Genomic DNA, 19,505 nt, shown 5'->3' on the forward strand with positions numbered 1-19,505 from the left:
ATAGTATTATTATTATTTATCATTATTATTACACAGGATTTATATAGCGCTAACAGTTTGCGCAGCGCTTTACAGTGTGGGGGAAGACAATACAGTTACAATACTATTCAGTACAGGAGGAATCAGAGGGCCCTGCTCGTTAGAGTTTACAATCTAGAAGGGAGGGTCAAGTGAAATAAAAAGCAATAACCGTGGGGGATGGGCTGATGGAGAAAATGGAAGTATAGTTGTTAGGTGTGGATAGGCTTCTCTGAAGAGGAGGGTTTTCAGGGATCGTCTAAAAGCTATTAGAGTAAGAGATAGTCGGACAGATTGGGGTAAGGAGTTCCATAGGATTGGAGAGGCTCTGGAAAAGTCCTGGAGGCGAGCATGGGAGGAGGTGATGATGGAGCTAGAGAGCAGGAGGTTTTTGGAGGAACGAAGAGAGCGATTTGGTTGGTATTTTGAGACTAGGCTAGCGATGTAGCTGGGGGCTAAATTGTGGATGGCTTTGTAAGACGTTGTTAGTATTTTGAACTGAATTTGTTGGGTGAGCGAAAACCAGTGGAGGGATTGACAGAGGAGTAGCGCACAATGAGTATTGGTAAGGTGGGTGAGTCTGGTAGCATTCATGATGGATTGAAGGGGGGAACGCCTATGTAGAGGTAAGCCAATGAGAGAGGAATTGCAGTAGTCAAGACGCGAGATGACTAGAAGTGAACTAGAAGCTTTGTTGTGTCATTGGTTAGACTGTAACCTATAATAGTTAATTCTATGGAAACATGATTTCTGTTTGACTGACATGATATAGATTTATAGAGATTCCAATCACTGTAGGTGAAGAATAACTAAGAGATTGAAATCTTGTCTGAAAGGCACTTTCTGTAGGTGGACAGCGTTTAAATAGCACTGTGAAGCAGTAACCTTTGACATGACAATAACCCAAGCCTTAGTTCAAGTTGTAAATCTTATCCAAGTGCTAAAGTTCACTTATGTACCCACAGGTGTTTCAATAAACCTAAAAAGAGATCTAACAGCAATTTATGTCAGTCTGGGTTTCTTATGACAAGGGCTCTTTAGCCTTTTAGAATTCAACCACACTATGAAGGGAAGATAAAAGGTACAGAAAAATATTGGTAAACCTAAAAAGAGATCTACCAGCAATTTATGTCAGTCTGGGTTTCTTATGACAAGGGCTCTTTAGCCTTTTGGAATCCAACCACACTACGAAGGGTAGATAAAAGGTACAGAAGAATATTGGTAAACCTAAAAAGAGATCTATCAGCAATTTATGTCAGTTTGTCTTTCTTATGACAAGGGCTCTTTAGCCTTTTGGAATTCAACCACACTACGAAGGGTAGATAAAAGGTACAGAAGAATATCAGTAAACCTAAAAAGAGATCTACCAGCAATTTATGTCAGTTTGGGTTTCTTATGACAAGGGCTCTTTAGCCTTTTGGAATCCAACCACACTACGAAGGGTAGATAAAAGGTACAGAAGAATATTGGTAAACCTAAAAAGAGATCTACCGGCAATTTATGTCAGTTTGGGTTTCTTATGACAAGGGCTCTTTAGCCTTTTGGAATCCAACCACACTACGAAGGGTAGATAAAAGGTACAGGTGAATATCGGTAAACCTAAAAAGAGATCTATCAGCAATTTATGTCAGTTTGTCTTTCTTGTGACAAGGGCTCTTTAGCCTTTTGGAATTCAACCACACTACGAAGGGTAGATAAAAGGTACAGGTGAATATTGGTAAAACAGTCTTTGACAATAACAGCATTTAAAGGCCGGAGTCAAGTGCATAAAATAGCAAGGTAGGCCAAGGTCAAACGTATGGATGTGAAACCAAGATCTAATAAAGGTGAAAATGGTACAGGGACAGCAGACCTCCTATTTTTTTTTTTTTTCAGCTTAAGAACAGGGTAGAAAAGCAAACAAGATTGTTGGTTGGCTACATTTCATGTACAAGTGCCGATTTCCCGAAAATGTAAGGGCAACATCATCCTAAGGTTTTTGAATTATGCAACTTGCTTTATATTTTTTATATACTGCAATAAAGTCAGACACTCACTGGCCATTCCATATATGTTTTCTCAGTACTTAGTCTGAAGATGCTGTTATGATCAGAGGCCACATGTAAAAGATCACTTTCATTTGCTGTTTGGTGAAATTGAACATTGAGTAAGTGCACACTGCTATTGATCAGCAAGATTACTTACTGGATAGCAAAATGCAGTCTCAAAATAGAACAGAAAGGTTGTCTCACATGTAAGATTATAGTCTGGAATTGATTTTTTTTGTTTACGCTCAGAGAGAAGATATCTTGATAAGATTGGGTTTAAAAACTGCAATAGCAGCATTTCTAATATTTTATAATAAATTCACATCCTAATAATGTTGCACAAAAAAGTTGAAAAAACTTTGAAATGACCAGGATTTCTGATTTAATGGTTCCTAAAATGCAACCAAGTCATTAAATTTAGGCTTCTTTAACATCATACAACATTCTCATTATTACTCCCTAATCATACAAAATGTTTTACAGTCAGGGCCTTGCATGGAAAAGGATGAAAATGTAGCCTCTAGAATAATCTTAAAAAGTGGGTAATTGGTATAGCAGTTAAAGAGACTAAAACTATGGATAAAATATGGAACAAATAGTTTGAAAGCACAATGCCCAAAAAAAAAAAAGCTCTTCACATGAAAGGTCCTTGGGAGCCATAAGACCGGAAAATGTCACAAAAGCACCTCTAGGGCCTGCTTGTTCCTCAATCTAAAGCTACAGACAAATATGTTTTAAATGAAGGACATACATAGGTTGATTTACTAAAACTGGAGAATGAAAAATCAGGTGCAGCTGTGCACGGTAGGCAATCAACTTCTAACCTCGGCTTGTTCAATTAACCACTTGCCGACTGCCTAACGCCGATCTACGTCGGCAGTCAGCCCCTCACAGGCAAAGCGACGTACGTCTACGTCGCTAGCCTGTGAGGGTCTAGGGAGCGAGCGCGTCCCGCCGGAGGCGCGCTCCCGCTCCCGCGCAGTCACGCACCCCCCCCCGCGGTCACGCACCCCCCCCGCGCGTGTGACCGGCGGACCCGATGTCCGCCGGTCACTCTGCGATCGTCGGGGGAGAGGGAGAAAGGCAGGCGGCTTGTGTAAACAAGCTGCCTGTCATTCTCCCCTGTGTATGAAGGATGATCATACGGTTCTACTATGTAGAACCGTTGATCACTGTTCATACATCTGAAGCCGCAGGCAATCACAGTAGAAAGCACTCCACTAGGGACACACATAGCCCCTCCCTTTCAAAAAAGTTAACCCCTTCACTGCCAGTGTATTTTTACAGTAACAGTGCATATGTATAGCACTGATTACTGAAGAAATGTCACTGGTAACCCCAAAAGTGTCAAAAATGTCAGTCAAGGGTCCGATCTGTCCGCCGCAATGTCGCAGTACCACAAAAAAAAACGCAGATCGCCGCCATTACGCCAAACAACAAAAATGACAAATCTTTCCCTTTGTTAGTAAACGCGATAACTTTTGCGCAAACCAATCAAAATACGCTTTTTGCGATTTTTTTTTTTACCAAACATAGGTAGCATAAAACAAATTGGCTGAAAATGTTAAAAAATTTTGATTTTTACATTTTTTGGGGGGAATTTCATATAAAAAAATTTGAAAAATATTGCTATTTTTGCAAAATTTACGCTCTTTTTTTGTTTATAGCGCATGATCAAAAAATTGCACAGGTGATCAAATACCACCAAAAGAAAGCTCTGTTTGTGGGAAAAAAAGGACGCCAAATTCGTTTAGATACAGCGTCGCACGACCGCGCAATTGTCCGTTAAAGTCACGTAGTGCCGAATCTCAAAATACCCCCTGGTCAGGAAGGGGGTAAAAAATTTTTCCCGGGGCTTAAGTGGTTAAGCTTTAACAACTAAACCTGGAAGCTGATTGGTTTCTGTTGCAGAGCTACACCAGATTTTGTACTCTCCAGCTTTAGAAAATCAACCCCACTGTACTGTTTCTATCCTCCCTATGAGTGGGCATCCCGCACAGAACACAAGAGCGCTAAAAAAAAAAAACCTAGAATAACAGCAAAGGATCTGCATTGAGTCGGGAAAATACTTATTTGATCCCCTGCAGATCTTGTAAGTTTGCCTAGTTACAAGGAAACGAAGGGTCTATAATTTTTATCAACGTTGTATTTCAATGATAGAGACAGAATATCAACCAAAAATCCAGAAATAATCATATAAAACAAATGCTATAAATGAAGTTGGAGTTCCTCCAACACAGCAAGTCGAGTTAATGCCAAAGAGCTCAATTATTGTCTCATTTGACCACAGCACTTTCTCCCAATCCTTCTCTGAATAATTTAGATATTTATTGGCATGACTGTACATGTGCCTTCTTGAGGAGGGGGACTTGCTGGGTTTGGAGGGAGAAAAATGCAGACTATTACCCTAAGAACACCATCCCTACAGTCATGCAAGGAGGTGGAAACATTATGCTTTGGGGCCGTTTCTCTGCTAAAGGTACAGACCGACTTTGCCGCATTGAGGGGCCAATGGATGGGGCCATGTATTGTAAAATCTTGGATGAGAACCTTCTTCCCTCAGCCAGATTGGTCTTTCAGCATGACAATGACCCAAAACATCCCACCAAGGCAACTAAGGAGTGGCTCAAAACGAAGCACACATTAAGGTCATGGTGTGGCCTAGCCAGTGTCCAGAATTTAATCTTATAGAACATTTGTGGAGGGAGATGAAACTTCGAGTTGCCAAGAGACAGCCAAGAAACCTTAAGGATTTATAGAAGATCTGTTAAAAAGAGTGGACCAAAATCCCTCCTGAGATGTGTGCAAACCTGGTCGCCAACTACAAGAAACGTATTACCTCTGTGCTTGCCAACAAGAGTTTTTCCACCAAGTACTAAGTCATGTTTTGCTTGGGGATCAAATACTTATTTTATTAACGGAACTGAAACTCAATTTATAATATTTGTATCACATGTTTTTTCTAGATTTTTGTTGATATTCTGTCTCTATCATTTAAAATACACCTATTTTAAAAATGATAGACCCTTCATTTTTTTTGTAAGAGGGCAAACTTACAAAATCTGCAGGGGATCAAATACATATGTCCCCCCCTGTAATTCACTGCACTTTGCCAAACTATTTGTTTATGTGTCCTCTGGAAGAGAGACACTGTACAAAAATGGTGGTATTCATTGAAACACACTAAAGAGAAAACAATTGTGCCTTAAAATAACATTGCGAATTTGCTAAAATTTACTTGAATAGTTGGATTTGAGGTTCTTCCTCCTATACATGATCGGTCAGAGAAAAACTGATTGGAAGGGCAGCAATCCAATGAGATCCAGGAGTGTGCAGAATACAAAGATTAAAACCCCATCAGCTTTTTTTTTTGCAGCCTGTGTCCAACTGGGGAGATTTCCATTCACCTCCTGTCCTGCCAATGCAGGAGGAAATCTCTCCAAAACAGAATCCCCACCCTGGAGAGCTGTCAAAAGAACAGGTGTCTTTTTTGGAGGATTTCCTTCAAATCTTGCTCTAGTGACAACTCTAAAATGTTGGATTTCTCTTTACATTTTGGCTTTGTGACAGTGGTCACCAGGGCAAATAGTGAGGGTAATTCTCAAAGCATTAAAGAAAAAGAAAGCATTAAAATCTGAGGTCTATCCATCCCCATTTTAGCCATAACATATAAATAACGTTTTACCTTAAATACCCCTTAAGCTTCCAGTGCCTTTTTTTGGGAAGTGGAGTGTGTACTTTTAGCATGAAGTATGTTTAGAAGTATTTTTGAAAATTAACTCTTCACATTCCATCTCCATAAACAGCATATCTTTTACATTGGTATAACTTAGTAGCACAGCTGGTCCTAAAGGGTAGGTATGAAAGGTCGCCTGGGGTGAACATTATAGGAAGACTAAGAATCTGAAGTTGGTAACATAATGCAACACCGTAAACAAGTGCATTTTGTTCATGTCTAACGATCACAGTATCTATTAGATAGATACATCATTTAGTAATGTCATATATTGATTTAATGTTTGTTAAAGAAAGTTATCTTATCAAATAAGTAAGTTACATTTTAAATAATATCCTATTTACAAACTTTCACACTTTTGATGATTGTCGAAATAACAATTCAAATACATCAGTGATCACAGAATACTATTGTATTGTATTAAGAAAAAAATTATAGAAGGTTTCACCGCACTGGCACCTTATTAATAAAAATGGAACCAGTTTCTCCAAGCATGCAATCAACTTCAGTTTGTTATTTTTTGCAGTACAGGTTAGAAAGTGTAAGCTTACATCTGATCTACTTACTTGCACCTAGGTGTAACTATACAGAGTAGAAGAATTTCTGTACTGATGTATGTATAGTATTTTCTATGGTGTTTGGCTAGGGCTAGGCAATACTACATGTAGGTTTTGTCACTATTTAGGGTAGATTTTGGGGGTTGTGCCTATTTACTATCTTCTTCAATATATGCCGGAAAGATTAAATAAATTGAAATGTATTCGAGAACTGAAAAGGCAGCACCTTTGGCTTGGGTGCCATAATATTCAGATATACAGTTTTTGCAGTATTTTCAGGACCTTGTTGAAGGATTCTTTGGATTGTTAGATTGAAAAGTACATTTTACCATGAAAGTTGACAGGCTGTGACTGTACCTACAGGAGTACAGTTAGGGCAACAGTACAGAAATGCAATTTATTCACTAAGTTATGTTCTTTTTTCCATCTAAATGGCAATCATCCACATGTGGGTAAATCCTAGGCTGGTGGAGACCACATTGATGACCATCATTTTTCTGTACGCACTCTTGGCTGTTGGACAGCACAGTTAAATAGAAGCCCTGTACTTGAAGCGTATGGCACAATATGGCAAGAGAAAATATTAGTTTTTTTTTGCAATAAATAGGCAATGTGATAGTGGAGAAAAATAGTGTAACCATGCCCTTGGCAGGCAACATAGCTACTATGAATCAGAGAGACACAGGGGACCCAGCAAGAGCTGTCTGGTTACACAATGATTTATGCAGGTAGCAGCAGCAATAGTTATTGTGGATACATTTACTGCATATACAGCTTGGAAACCTATACAATTGCTTTGAAAACATTTAGGCTCTGTTCACACCTGAGCGATCTGGATCCCCATATACAATTTCTTTAAAAACATTTAGGCTCCGTTCACACCTGAGTGATCTGGATCGCGGGTGGAATCGCCACGATTTCAGAATCGCAGCAAAATGCAGAACACGTTTGCAATGCCATTATTTCCTAATGGCATGCCAAACGTGGGATGATTCTTCTGCATGGTACAATTGCAGCAAAAATCGCAACTGCCAATGCTCCGTGCCAGGATTGGGTACATGAGCTTTTTTTTGAGCATTTTTGGAGTGGTGGGAGGCCCATTCAAATAAATAGTGCTGCTCCAAAAACACTCAAGTAAAAAACAAGTGGCTGCAGCTGTAGATTGCTTAGGTGTCAACGGAGCTGGTTTTGTGTATCACTAGAGGAATTGCCTTTCAGGTGGACATTAGAAAGACCAGTTTTTATGTGGTTTTAGTTACGGCTCTGAGCAAAGGTATGGTCCTTTAAATGTGCCTATCATGCCAAAAAATGTAAAGTGTTGCCCCTTAATGACATGTTAAGTAGATAGTATTGTTTTGTTAGGGACTAATATGTGCAAAGCTTATTAGTGACTAATTAATTTAATATGGAGAGGTCTGTTTATCAGATTTTTATAAGATGCATTCCACAGGAGCTACTGCACGAACTAGTAATGGACAAAATATATGTTGTCACCTTACTCTTGTTAACACCATCCCTTCATTAAAAAGCCAATGATTATTTCAAGAAGTGCTAGATGAGCAGGTTTGATTGTAACAAAAATAGGTTGGATACAGTACCGAATGTAGGGCTATTCCATTGTTGACAATGGAAAGGGAAGATGACCATGATTTCATTAAGGAACAGATGACACGTGATTCCCAATTCCTTTTAAATTACATGCCTACTTTTCTATGAACCATAAAACATAGATGCCTGTTTTTCTGACACTAAAAAGCGTGCTTTGACCTTCTCTGGATATCTGCAGGGGAAACGGGGAGTGCTTGGGGAGCATTCTGAGAATAGATTGTGGAACTATGTCATGAACTTGTACAAACATGACTGACTCTTTCCATATCCTGCATTCATTTTTTGTTAAACGAAAATTCTAGCTTCATAATTACACAGTCAGTATAGTTTATGAAAACCCATTAGGTATTTATTTCTGTCTGTGCCCTTGCTGAGAAGATTTGCCCTTTCTATTTGCTCTGATCACTGTCATAGGGACTGAAAGGGAAATCAAACATGTAGGGTTTATACCAGAACAGGATTAGAGGGGAAATCTTCCAATCGGAATGCTTATTTCAGTCACAACTGTCTGAAAGGGGATTTGCTTAAAGTGGTTCTAAAAGGCAGAAGTTTTTTTACCTAAATGCATTCAGGTAAAAAACCTTCTGCATGCAGCTCCTCCCCTAGCCTCCCTTATACTTACCTGAGCCCAATCACGATCCAGCAATGTGCATGTGAGCAGAGGCTCTCTCTCAGGAGTCTCCCTTCTCATTGGTTCAGACACTGAAGCGGGAGACCAATGGCTCCCACTGCTCTCAATCACAGCCAATGCCCACATAGAAAGCAGCCTGCGGGGGAGCCAGAAGCACCAGCGGGGGACCCAAAAAAGGAGGTTAGGGACTACAAAACCATTGCCTAGACAATGTCAATTTTGTTTTTTATAGCAAATAAATTACAAGAAGGTAAAAAAAAAAAAGAAAAGTGGATGTTGAGTTCCTAGTGCCTGTAATCTACTGTCAGTGCTGCCATAATCATGAGCTATATAGTGAGGTTGGGTATACTTTTGTGGTGGGATTGCGGACATAATTTTTTTAGTGAGGTAATACTGGTTTATTGTTTTAGGCACTAATAAGAAAAAAATGGCAGTCTTTTTGCAAATTAGTAAACACCCCCTTGTTTTTGGAACCGTTATACACAAAAATTACAAAAAAGATTTTACTACCAGAAAGCATCTTCATAGTACAAATGGCTTTAAGAGGGGCGGTATTATTAGGCTTATTTAATAAAGCAATAAAGAGTTTACTGTAATTGCTGGGGATATGGCACATTATTTTACCATGCTAAAAAACGCTCACTGGATTTCAAACCTTGTATAAGCTATTCTGTTAATCGCATGTTATCATTTTGTTAGTGGCATCCCATCTATCTCTTTACTTGTCCAAATAAAGGTTTGAGCAGGCTGGGTTATATCAAATAAAGTTAACAAACCCAAAATTTCATGTAAATAACAGTTTTTTGTATTGCATAGTAGAGACCATACAACAAGGAATCTATACATACATATAGGTTTTTACAAAGTGGTATCCACAGTACAAATTACTAGTTCCCCTATATTACTTAAAGGAGAAGTATGGCCAAAGATCTTTTGGCCATACGTCTCTTGTGGGTCACAGGAGTGCCCTTCATTCTGACCTGTATTGAGCCGACAGTGGCCTAAAGCACTCACAGAGCTGGTCCAGGCTCTGCAGACATCCTGACAATAATGCCAAGATCTGCCCAGATGCCTAACTGGCAGCTGGCTCAGCTTCTCAGCGTGCCGCTGAGAACCTGAGCCAGCCACTCCCGTCCCCTTCACAGCTCAGCGCTCCAGAGAGTGCTGGAGGGGCAGAGCAGAGAGCCAGCTCTGAAAGCTCAAGAACTGAGCGATCAGCAGTCTTTGATCACTTAGTTCTCAGTGTAGAGGCAGAAATCCGATGCTGCAACCATCTAGCTCAGTAGCATGAATGAGTATAAGACCCCGTTCACACTGGGGTGACGCTACTTGCCGGGGCGACCTCACAGGTCGCGGTGCACAGCTTGCACCGCGACCTCGGAGCGGCCGGCACGGAGTTCATATCATTGAAGTCAATGCAGGTCGCTCCAGGTCACCCCAAAGAAGCTCCGGACCCTTTTTCTAAGTCGGAGCGACTTGTGTCGCTCCTATTAGAACGGGTCCACAGCTACTCTATGGCAGGCGACCTACGGCGACCTGTCAGGCGACCAGGTCGCCCCAGTGTGAACGGAGTCTTAATGTTTGTTATTTTATCTTCTCTTTTAAGCACCCTCATCTTTACAATACGTTTTGATCTATTGTAAAGGATCAATTTTATATGATCATGCCAGGTTGGCTTTCTTCAGTCTAGTCATGAATACAGTGTTTTTGTGTTGAGGTTCCAAGATGCTGCTAGGTTAACTGTGAGCTTTTAATCTATCCAGTTCTTATATATAATCCATTCAGTCAATCCGGGTGCTTCTTTTTAAGCTTCCAGCTGAATGTGCTTGAAATAGCTTATGGGAGCCTCAAAAGGGGCATCTGTGTAAAACAAAACAATTCACATCAGTAAAAAAAAAAGCATGGTAACCTCCTCCAAATAGTTCTGGAATTTTTCCCCTTTGTCCCATAGCTGATGTAAAACTTAGGTTGTCAGGCTTTTGGGAGAACATCGAAGAGAACACAAATGTGTTAATTACTTGTAAACGTAGATTTTAGAAAACAGCCAGTGTTTGTTCAGTCCTAACATGTCTACTGGACTGGCTGTTACTGTCTGTATGCCTCTTGTAAAATATTGAGGCTTTTCTTTGGGCCGAGCAGCCTGAACAAAGATCCCTGTGATCATTATAGCAAGTAGATGGCCGCCAAATACAAGACTTGGTTCACACATGCCATAAATCTACATATTGTTCTCTTCCAGAGAGAAGAAAGCACTGAAAATAAATCAATAATTAGTTAAAGCAGACAGACAATTAAATATACACAGTTGAAATACTTAATCTGCCAAAAGAGTTGTAATTCTGTCCAACCAGCCTGGAGGCCAAAGAACATCTACCAGGGGTAGCAAATACTGAACAGAAAAAATTCACCGCCGCTCAAACCAAATAGTCCATAAAGAGCAGTGACAGTATTTGGCGGTCCAGTTAAGGTTCCTGGCCACCGTAATCAAATTTGTAAGATATGAATCGGCACTCAGTTCCCGGGATTACATTAGTAACTTTATTGGAGACAGAGTAAAAGCTCCATGCATGGTTAAACGCTTATAGGTTTAAGCCCAAACGGGGCCTTAATCATTGCAATGGCTATGATTAAGTGGTATTAAATCCAAAACCAAACCTTTTCTAAAGCAACCCTGATCTAGGATTGGGTCCCATCTTGAAAAACTCTAATGCTGGACATACACATTTTCAACCACAAATACAAACAGTTAATACCAATCTGCTTCCAACAGTTTTGATCATTTAATTTTTGTGTAAGGCAGTCTATACATAAGCCAATGGGTTGAACAAAAAAAAAATTACCCTATTCCCCTATCCACACACTCAGTGTGGATGTGGGATTCCCTCCCGGTGAGCTATTAAGTCCTGATGGCGATGAGACTTCCCCACCATCAGAATACAGTGATCAGTGCTTCCTGCTAAAGCCAGCGGCACCGACAATGTGGACATTTTTTCAACAGCCTGGTTGTACAGAAGTTGATGGGCAGATTGACTTCTGTACAACCAGCCTGCCCATGTGTAAATCCAAATTTGGCCAGACCTTGTTGTACTGGCCGAACCTCTCTCTATGTATGGCCGGTTTAAGATTGCTTGGCTAATTTTGCAATCCATAAGCATGTTAAAGTGGCTGGAATTGATCGACAATTGCAAAGTATATAAACCGCATGAGTGTCAGCACTGTGTCTCTCAGTTTGAATGCTGTCATACAGGATGTTGATACAAAAACATGTTCAGGTATTTCTGAAAACTCTATGTAAATTAAATTTTTTTCTTAATCCATAAAAGAATTAAATGGTGGCTTTGTTACAAGTGGAAAATTTGGACAGGCAGTAAAAGTACCAATTCAGAAATTAAAGATATACTACTACCTTGGCATGCTACAGAAATGTAACTAACACATAATTAGCAACAAATTAAAATCAATACGTTGTATTTAAAATAATTGCCGTTACGGGTTGAATAGCTTCATCATAGAACAATTAAACCTCCATGCAGCTCATCTAAAGCCAGGAACTAGTAATGGGATGCAAGAGATGAACAAAGGTGTGTTTTAAGATCACATTATTGTGTGCTCACTTGTGTTACATTTTAGCATGCCTTTTATAGTGTAGACAGCAGCGTGCCATAATATACAAGTGAGCTTGAGTGTATAATTACATTAGAGGTCCCACCCTTATAAATCAAGGGAATATTTTTTACTTTTGAATTGAGAAGGAGTACATAAAAAAAGTCTCATGACTAAGTTATAGAAATTAAGGTATGTAAGGGTTCCTTGATCATTTAAGGATCAGAAAAAAATAGTATAGTCAAAAAGTTGTTTGCTGCATGCTTACAGTAGGGCCAAAACTTGTTATCTATTTTTTAAATTACAATTATAATGGCAATAAGGCTCCGTTCACATGTAGGCGTTAGCGTTTTTCAGGCGTTTGTTTATCGTTTTTCAGGCGTTTTACAGGCGTTTTTATAGGCGTTTTTGCAAGCGTTTGCAAGCGTTTTACAGGCGTTTTTTTGGGCGTTTTTAACAGGTGTTTTTGGTGACCAATGGAAAAGCAGAGTGTTTTTTTTACAACATTTGCAAAGGAACCTCCCAGGGACCTCCTCCTCTGCATTGGACCTCCCAGGGACCTCCTCTTCTGCATGATCTTTTTTTTTATGGTTCTGGACATGCTACAGAGCTGAAACTTCACAGGTACACTTTTTAGACCCCCCAGACACTAAAATTAAAACTAAATCCAAAGAAATCTTTTTTTTTTTTTTTTAATTTTTTCAATAATTGGCTCTCTATCAAAAACGACAATTTTTAAGAACTTTTTTTTGCCTGATTCATAGTCCCTGGGGCATGATCCAGAACCCTAGGCACTTTTTAGGGGCATTTATTGGGTTTTAGGGCTTCAAAATTGTGTTTTTTGATTCCATATATATATCTACATTACGGTCACCTTGGCATAGCAGAGTCAATTTACCCTAAACTACATTACGGTCACCTTGGCATGGAAGAGTTTGGTCACCCTGGCATAGCAGAGTCAGTTCACCTAAACTTCGTTACGGTCACCTTGGCATGGAAGAGTTTGGTCACCCTGGCATAGCAGAGTCAGTTCACCTAAACTTCGTTACGGTCACCTTGGCATGAAAGAGTTTGGTCACCCTGGCATAGCAGAGTCAGTTCACCTAAACTTTGTTACGGTCACCTTGGCATGGAAGAGTTTGGTCACCCTGGCATAGTAGAGTCAGTTCACAGTCACCTTGAGTTCGGTTACCCTGGCATAGCAGAGTCAGTTCACCTAAACTACATTACGGTCACCTTGGCATGGAAGAGTTTGGTCACCCTGGCATAGTAGAGTCAGTTCACGGTCACCTTGAGTTCGGTCACTCTGGCATAGCAGAGTCAGTTCACCTAAACTACATTACGGTCACCCTGGTATGGCAGCAGGCTACGGTCACCTTGGTATGGCAGGGTCTGGTCACCTAAACTGCCTAATTGCTGTTCTCCATGTTTCAGGAAAATGTGCTCACAGCAGAGGCATGCCAAGGGGGTGGAGACATGGGTGGAGAGCTGGGTGGAGAGTTGTGCTGTTTGAGCTGATCAGGAGCAACTAAACGCTTGTAAAACGCCTGTGAAACGCCAAATATCACTTTACATTGAGGTCTATGGGACAAAACGCCTGTGATCTGCCCAGAAAGAAGCTCAAGTACTTTTTTGAGCGTTGGGCGTTTTCCTTAGGGCGTCAAAACGCTCAGATGTGAACAGGGGTCATTGCAATGAATGGGATTTGTCTTGTTGGGCGTTTTGAGAGCTGATCAGTGAGCAGAAAAACGCACCAAAAACGCCCAAAAACGCCTACATGTGAACGGAGCCTAAAAGTAAAGTCAGAGACTATATGTAAAAAAACACATCAGAATGATCAGTAGATACAGAGGGATAGACCAAAGCAGGTCTCAATTTTACAGGGTACTTACTAGAGATCGACCGATTATCGGCAACAACGATATATCGGGGGCCGATCTGCACTTTCTCCGATATATCGGAATCGGCTTTTGATTTACCAATATTGCCTTTTGTGGTCTTTCTGTATTCTTCGACATTATCTGAACGGAGGATGTACATGTTGGGCAAAAGAGTGATTGCGATTGCCATGCCACCATATGACCATGCATGACCATTTTAGGATCACTTATCAAACAAGTCCTTAATGACAAACACATAGAGGTTGATTTACCAAAATTGGAGAGTGAAAAATCTAGTGTAGCTGTGCTTGTAGCCAATCGACTTCCAACTTCAGCTTGATCAATTAAGCTTTGACAAAAAAAAAATGGAAGCTGATTGGTTTCTGTGCAGAGTTGCACCAGATTTTGCACTCACTAGTTTTTAGTAAATCAACCCCATAATGTGAAAATTGCACCAATTCACTGGGACGGTCTAGAATGCTGTAGTGGTTGAGTATGAGAAGCGAGAAGCCAGTTATGTCTCTTTTGTTCATCTGAGAAAGACATTCATTGAAGTGAGAGAAATCTTCATTGACTCGTCAATTGCTTCATAGTTTCAGGTCATTATCGGACACTTGAATATATTGCCCATATTAGCAGCTATCATTGTTATGTATCTGTCCTTCAAAGTAAATAAGAGCGTGCAACAGGTTTTTTTTCCCTTCAACTCAGGAAGCTAATAGCCATTTCCCTTTCTGACTCTTTTTCAGTTAATGAGCAACCTAAAGCCATTGGTACTGCAACAACTTCTGCCAGAGCCGCAGAGGTGAAGCAGTGTGCATTCTCAGGGAGAAGATGACTTACTGTACTCAACTAGGACTCCTTCTCTGGAAGAACTTTACCTACCGACGGAGGCAGACAGTAAGTTTATGGCTTCTTCTAAATGTCTTTAAACTTGTTGTGTAGTAGCTATGTTTTTTTGCTTAATTACCTGTTGAGAAAAGAGTTATTCCTTGTAATGTTGTGGCATAATATTAATCATTTTATGTGCATTACATTAACACACATTGACAACCGTGTTCACTTGCATTGCGTTTTGGAAGGACCTCAGTTCCACTAATTTCAATGGCAAACTTAATGCAAGCAAATGCTGAATGCAGACATTTTTAAACATAGAATTTTGCTGGGAATGAGTGGTATAGAAAACAATGGAGCAGACAAAAATTGGAGCAGCTGTGCACAGCAACCGGTCAGCTTCAATCTTCAGTTTGCTCTGTTAGGCTCCTTTCACGCTGATGCGCTTTTCCTGGGCTACAAAAGCACATGACAACTGTTCCCCATTCAATCCTATGGAACTGTTCACACTGCAGGTGCGCTTTACAAAGTCCTGTTTGCTGCATCTTTTGGTGCAGTTTTTAAAAATCATATCAAAAAGACACTTCCAAGTCAATGGGAGCGCATCAATGTGAAAGGGTCCTTAAGCTTTCAAAATGGAAGATGCAGCTGATTGGTTGTTATGCACAGCTGCTCTGGATTTTGGTAGCTCCAATTTTGATGAATTCCCTTGAATGCATTTTCTTACTTGCTTGCATTTTTCCTGTGTTCTAAAATTTAGTCGGACCCGTGAAAATTCCGGACCCTAGTCACTTCCGGTGACGCTCCGTCACCACCAGCTGGTGCGACAGCTGGTGCGAGCCCCGGTGCGCATGCGCACAAGAAATTTTCCAGGTCCGATGAAACAGCTGACTGAGGACTGAGGAGGAGGGGCTGAGGTGGGATGCCTCATAATAATAAGAAATACTAAACATTTTTTATCATTACTATTTAGTATGAGTATTCACTTCCTTCCCTCCTCCTCTAAGTCAGCTCTGCAATTGCTCGATGACGCGGCGGTGTTTTAAAATTTTCCCGCGGCGTTGTGTGCATCCCACCTCAGCCCCTCCTCCTCTCAGTCAGCTGTTCGTAAGTCTTAAAATTTCATCGGACCTGGAAAATTTCTTGTGCGCATGCTCACCGGGGCTCGCACCAGCTGTCGCACCAGCTGGTGGTGACGGAGCGTCACCGGAAGTGACGAGGGTCCAGAATTTTCAGGCGTCCGACGAAATTTTAGCACTGGAAAATGCAGATGGTCGCAAGACAATGCATCTGGTGTAGACTCTTCATCACAGATTTGTTTCCTTTAAATGTTGCCTTCTGCAGACATTGTTGTGCAAACTCCATTTTATAAGAATAGAAACTAATTATGTTGCATTTATTAACTAACACAACACACACAGGGATTTGGCTTCCCTAATTTCTCTGTACAGTACATTCTTGAGACTAGATTTACACAACTGCAGATGTTGCCATTCACAGTTGTCAGTTACATAATAATAAAAATGCCTTTATAAGTGTTTGCGGAGATATTGATAACATATGTTCACAATGACATACACCCAGTGTCATAAATTAGAATTTGTAGACTTATATTGCTTTTTTATCTGCTATATACTTAACCCTAAAGCCAGCCAAAGGTACTTTCAGCTAGTTGTAGAACTGCACGTCTCAGCATGCTTTGCTTTTGGACCTTTGGACCTGGTGTGTCACATGCTGCTTAGCCGTCTATATTAAGTTCACTGTTAAATTCTAAAATATGAATCCTGATTGGTTGTTATCAGTTACTGTACATGTGCCACTTTTTTTTAAAATAAGGCCACGTATTTATCAATGATTTTTTTTGTGTATGTAGAAAAAAGACTCATGTTGCTAATCTGGACATTGTGTGTGATGGCAGCAGTATTACCAGATGATGCAAGGGTATGCAGTCAGTAAAATATTTATGCTGAGTTTTTTATAGATGCGCTAATTTGATATGAGTAGCATTTTTTAGGTAAAATGAATTATGCATAAATACATATAATGTTTTGGGATTGCAGACACTCCTTTAAGACAGCACAACCAGGTCCTATTCCGAGACCTTTCTGCAGATTGCACTGCAGTTCAGAAAAACCGTCTGCCAAGCCAGCAAATCAGGAGCATACTATTGAGTTAATCAATCTGCTCTCACCTGTAATGTAGCCCCCAGTGTTAGATGGACAACACTGTTTATTGTAGAAGAACCCATTGGTTTACAGTGCTCACTTTCTCAGTCGGAGTGCAATAACACACATTAACAACCGTTTTCTCTTACATTGCATTTTGGAAGGATCTCAGTTCCACTAATTTCAATGGCAAACTCAATGCAAACAAATGCTGCATGCAGAAATAATTAAACGTAAAATTTTACTGGGAATGAGTGGTATAGAAAACAATGGAGCAGACAAAATCTGGAGCAGCTGTAAACAGGCTATATCATGCTGGATACATGCTGAGTCTATATCATGCTGGATACAGGCTATATCATGCTGGATACAGCTGGATATAGGCTATACCATGCTGGATACAGCTGGATACAGGCTATACCATGCTGGATACAGCTGGATACAGGCTATATCATGCTAGATACAGGCTGAGGCTATATCATGCTGGATACAGCTGGATACAGGCTGAGGCTATATCATGCTGGATACAGCTGGATACAGGCTATATCATGATGGATACAGGCTATACCTTGCTGGATACAGCTGGATACAGGCTATATCATGCTAGATACAGGCTGAGGCTATATCATGCTGGATACAGCTGGATACAGGCTATATCATGCTAGATACAGGCTGAGGCTATATCATGCTGGATACAGCTGGATACAGGCTATATCATGCTAGATACAGGCTGAGGCTATATCATGCTGGATACAGCTGGATACAGGCTATATCATGCTAGATACAGGCTGAGGCTATATCATGCTGGATACAGCTGGATACAGGCTATATCATGCTGGATACAGGCTGAGGCTATACCATGCTGGATACAGCTGGATACAGGCTATATCATGCTGGATACAGGCTATACCATGCTGGATACAGCTGGATACAGGCTATATCATGCTGGATACAGGCTATACCATGCTGGATACAGCTGGATACAGCTGGATACAGGCTATATCATGCTAGATACAGGCTGAGGCTATATCATGCTAGATACAGGCTGAGGCTATGTCATGCTGGATATAGCTGGATACAGGCTATATCATGCTGGATACAGCTGGATACAGGCTATATCATGCTGGATACAGCTGGATACAGGCTAGCCGCTATATCATGCTGGATACAGGCTATATCATGCTGGATACAGGCTATATCATGCAGGATACAGGCTATATCATGCTGGATACAGCTGGATACAGGCTATATCATGCTGGATACAGCTGGATACAGGCTATATCATGCTGGATACAGCTGGATACATGCTATATAATGCTGGATACAGCTGGATACAGCCTATATCATGCTGGATACAGGCTATATCATGCTGGATACAGGCTGAGGCTATATCATGCTGGATACAGTTGGATACAGGCTATATCATGCTGGATACAGCTGGATACAGGCTATATCATGCTGGATACAGGCTGAGGCTATATCATGCTGGATACAGCTGGATACAGGCTATATCATGCTAGGCCAGAAATAGATAATTTTGCTATCTGTATTTAAAAATACATTTGATTATTCTAATTAGCTCATATCTTGGTTCATTGATGTTTGTTTGTAACCCAGCTAATGCCAATAGACAATGTATGCAGGGTATTGGATTTTATATTAGAGAAAATGAGTCATTATATGTAGTTTTTTTGTTTTCAGATTTGACACAGCTTGCCATCTGTTTCAGAGGTGCACCTACACAGTTGCATCATTTTGCAGACAACATTATCTTTTTGGCCTGAATATGATATATGCTGAGTGGGCCGTTGAACAAGCAAAATCTTTCCTAGCCTTGGCTCATTATCATTGTTGACCATATAACATGAACACACTGGGTCAGAGGTCATCTCCAGAAAAGCACCCAGCCTGCTGACTAAAGGAAAGGGAGAGCAGCTAATGTTCTTAGTGATCCTTAAGGAATTACAATCGACATGTTTTAGAAAATGACCAACACTTTGCATTTATGTAAAGTTTATGAGTTCATACTAATTCGGAATCCATTTATGGCACTTGAGTCAATAATTTAGATAAATCTTTTTATATATTATATTTTTTTATATTAAAAAGTTCAAAGTTCATATTGGTCAAGATAACATCTTTATAGATATAGCTGTACAGTTAAAGGATACTGTATACCCTTGCTCATGAATTGCCTCAAATAAACCTTTGGAACATTATTGATCATAGTCGATTTTTAAAGCACAACTCTACTTTTGAATGCTAGTTTAAGAGTTTGCATTGGGAATTTCATTAAAGTCAAAAGTGCTTCTATAGCAATTCCTAATGGAGTGCATAAGCCAAAAATCAGAAATGAAAACTCTAAATCTTCATACAGATTTATATTACCTTGCAAATGAGTTGCCTCAAATAAACCTTTGGAACATTATTGATCGTAGTCGATTCT

The 19,505-nt window shown here is 40.2% G+C and overlaps 1 protein-coding gene across 1 annotated transcript in view; it reads left to right on the forward strand.

The window, feature by feature from the left end:
* ABCA1 (ATP binding cassette subfamily A member 1) overlaps positions 1-19,505 on the forward strand; it is a 153,702-nt gene that overhangs the window by 21,747 nt on the left and 112,450 nt on the right. The window contains exon 2 of the mRNA XM_082243976.1: positions 14,810-14,960. Within this exon, the coding sequence (XP_082100102.1) occupies positions 14,895-14,960 (66 nt within the window). The 5' untranslated portion in view covers positions 14,810-14,894. The remainder of the gene's footprint in view (positions 1-14,809; positions 14,961-19,505) is intronic.

The sequence above is a fragment of the Pelophylax lessonae genome, assembly GCF_965119305.1.
Source record: "Pelophylax lessonae genome assembly, chromosome: 1".
Classification (NCBI taxonomy): Eukaryota; Metazoa; Chordata; class Amphibia; order Anura; family Ranidae; genus Pelophylax; species Pelophylax lessonae.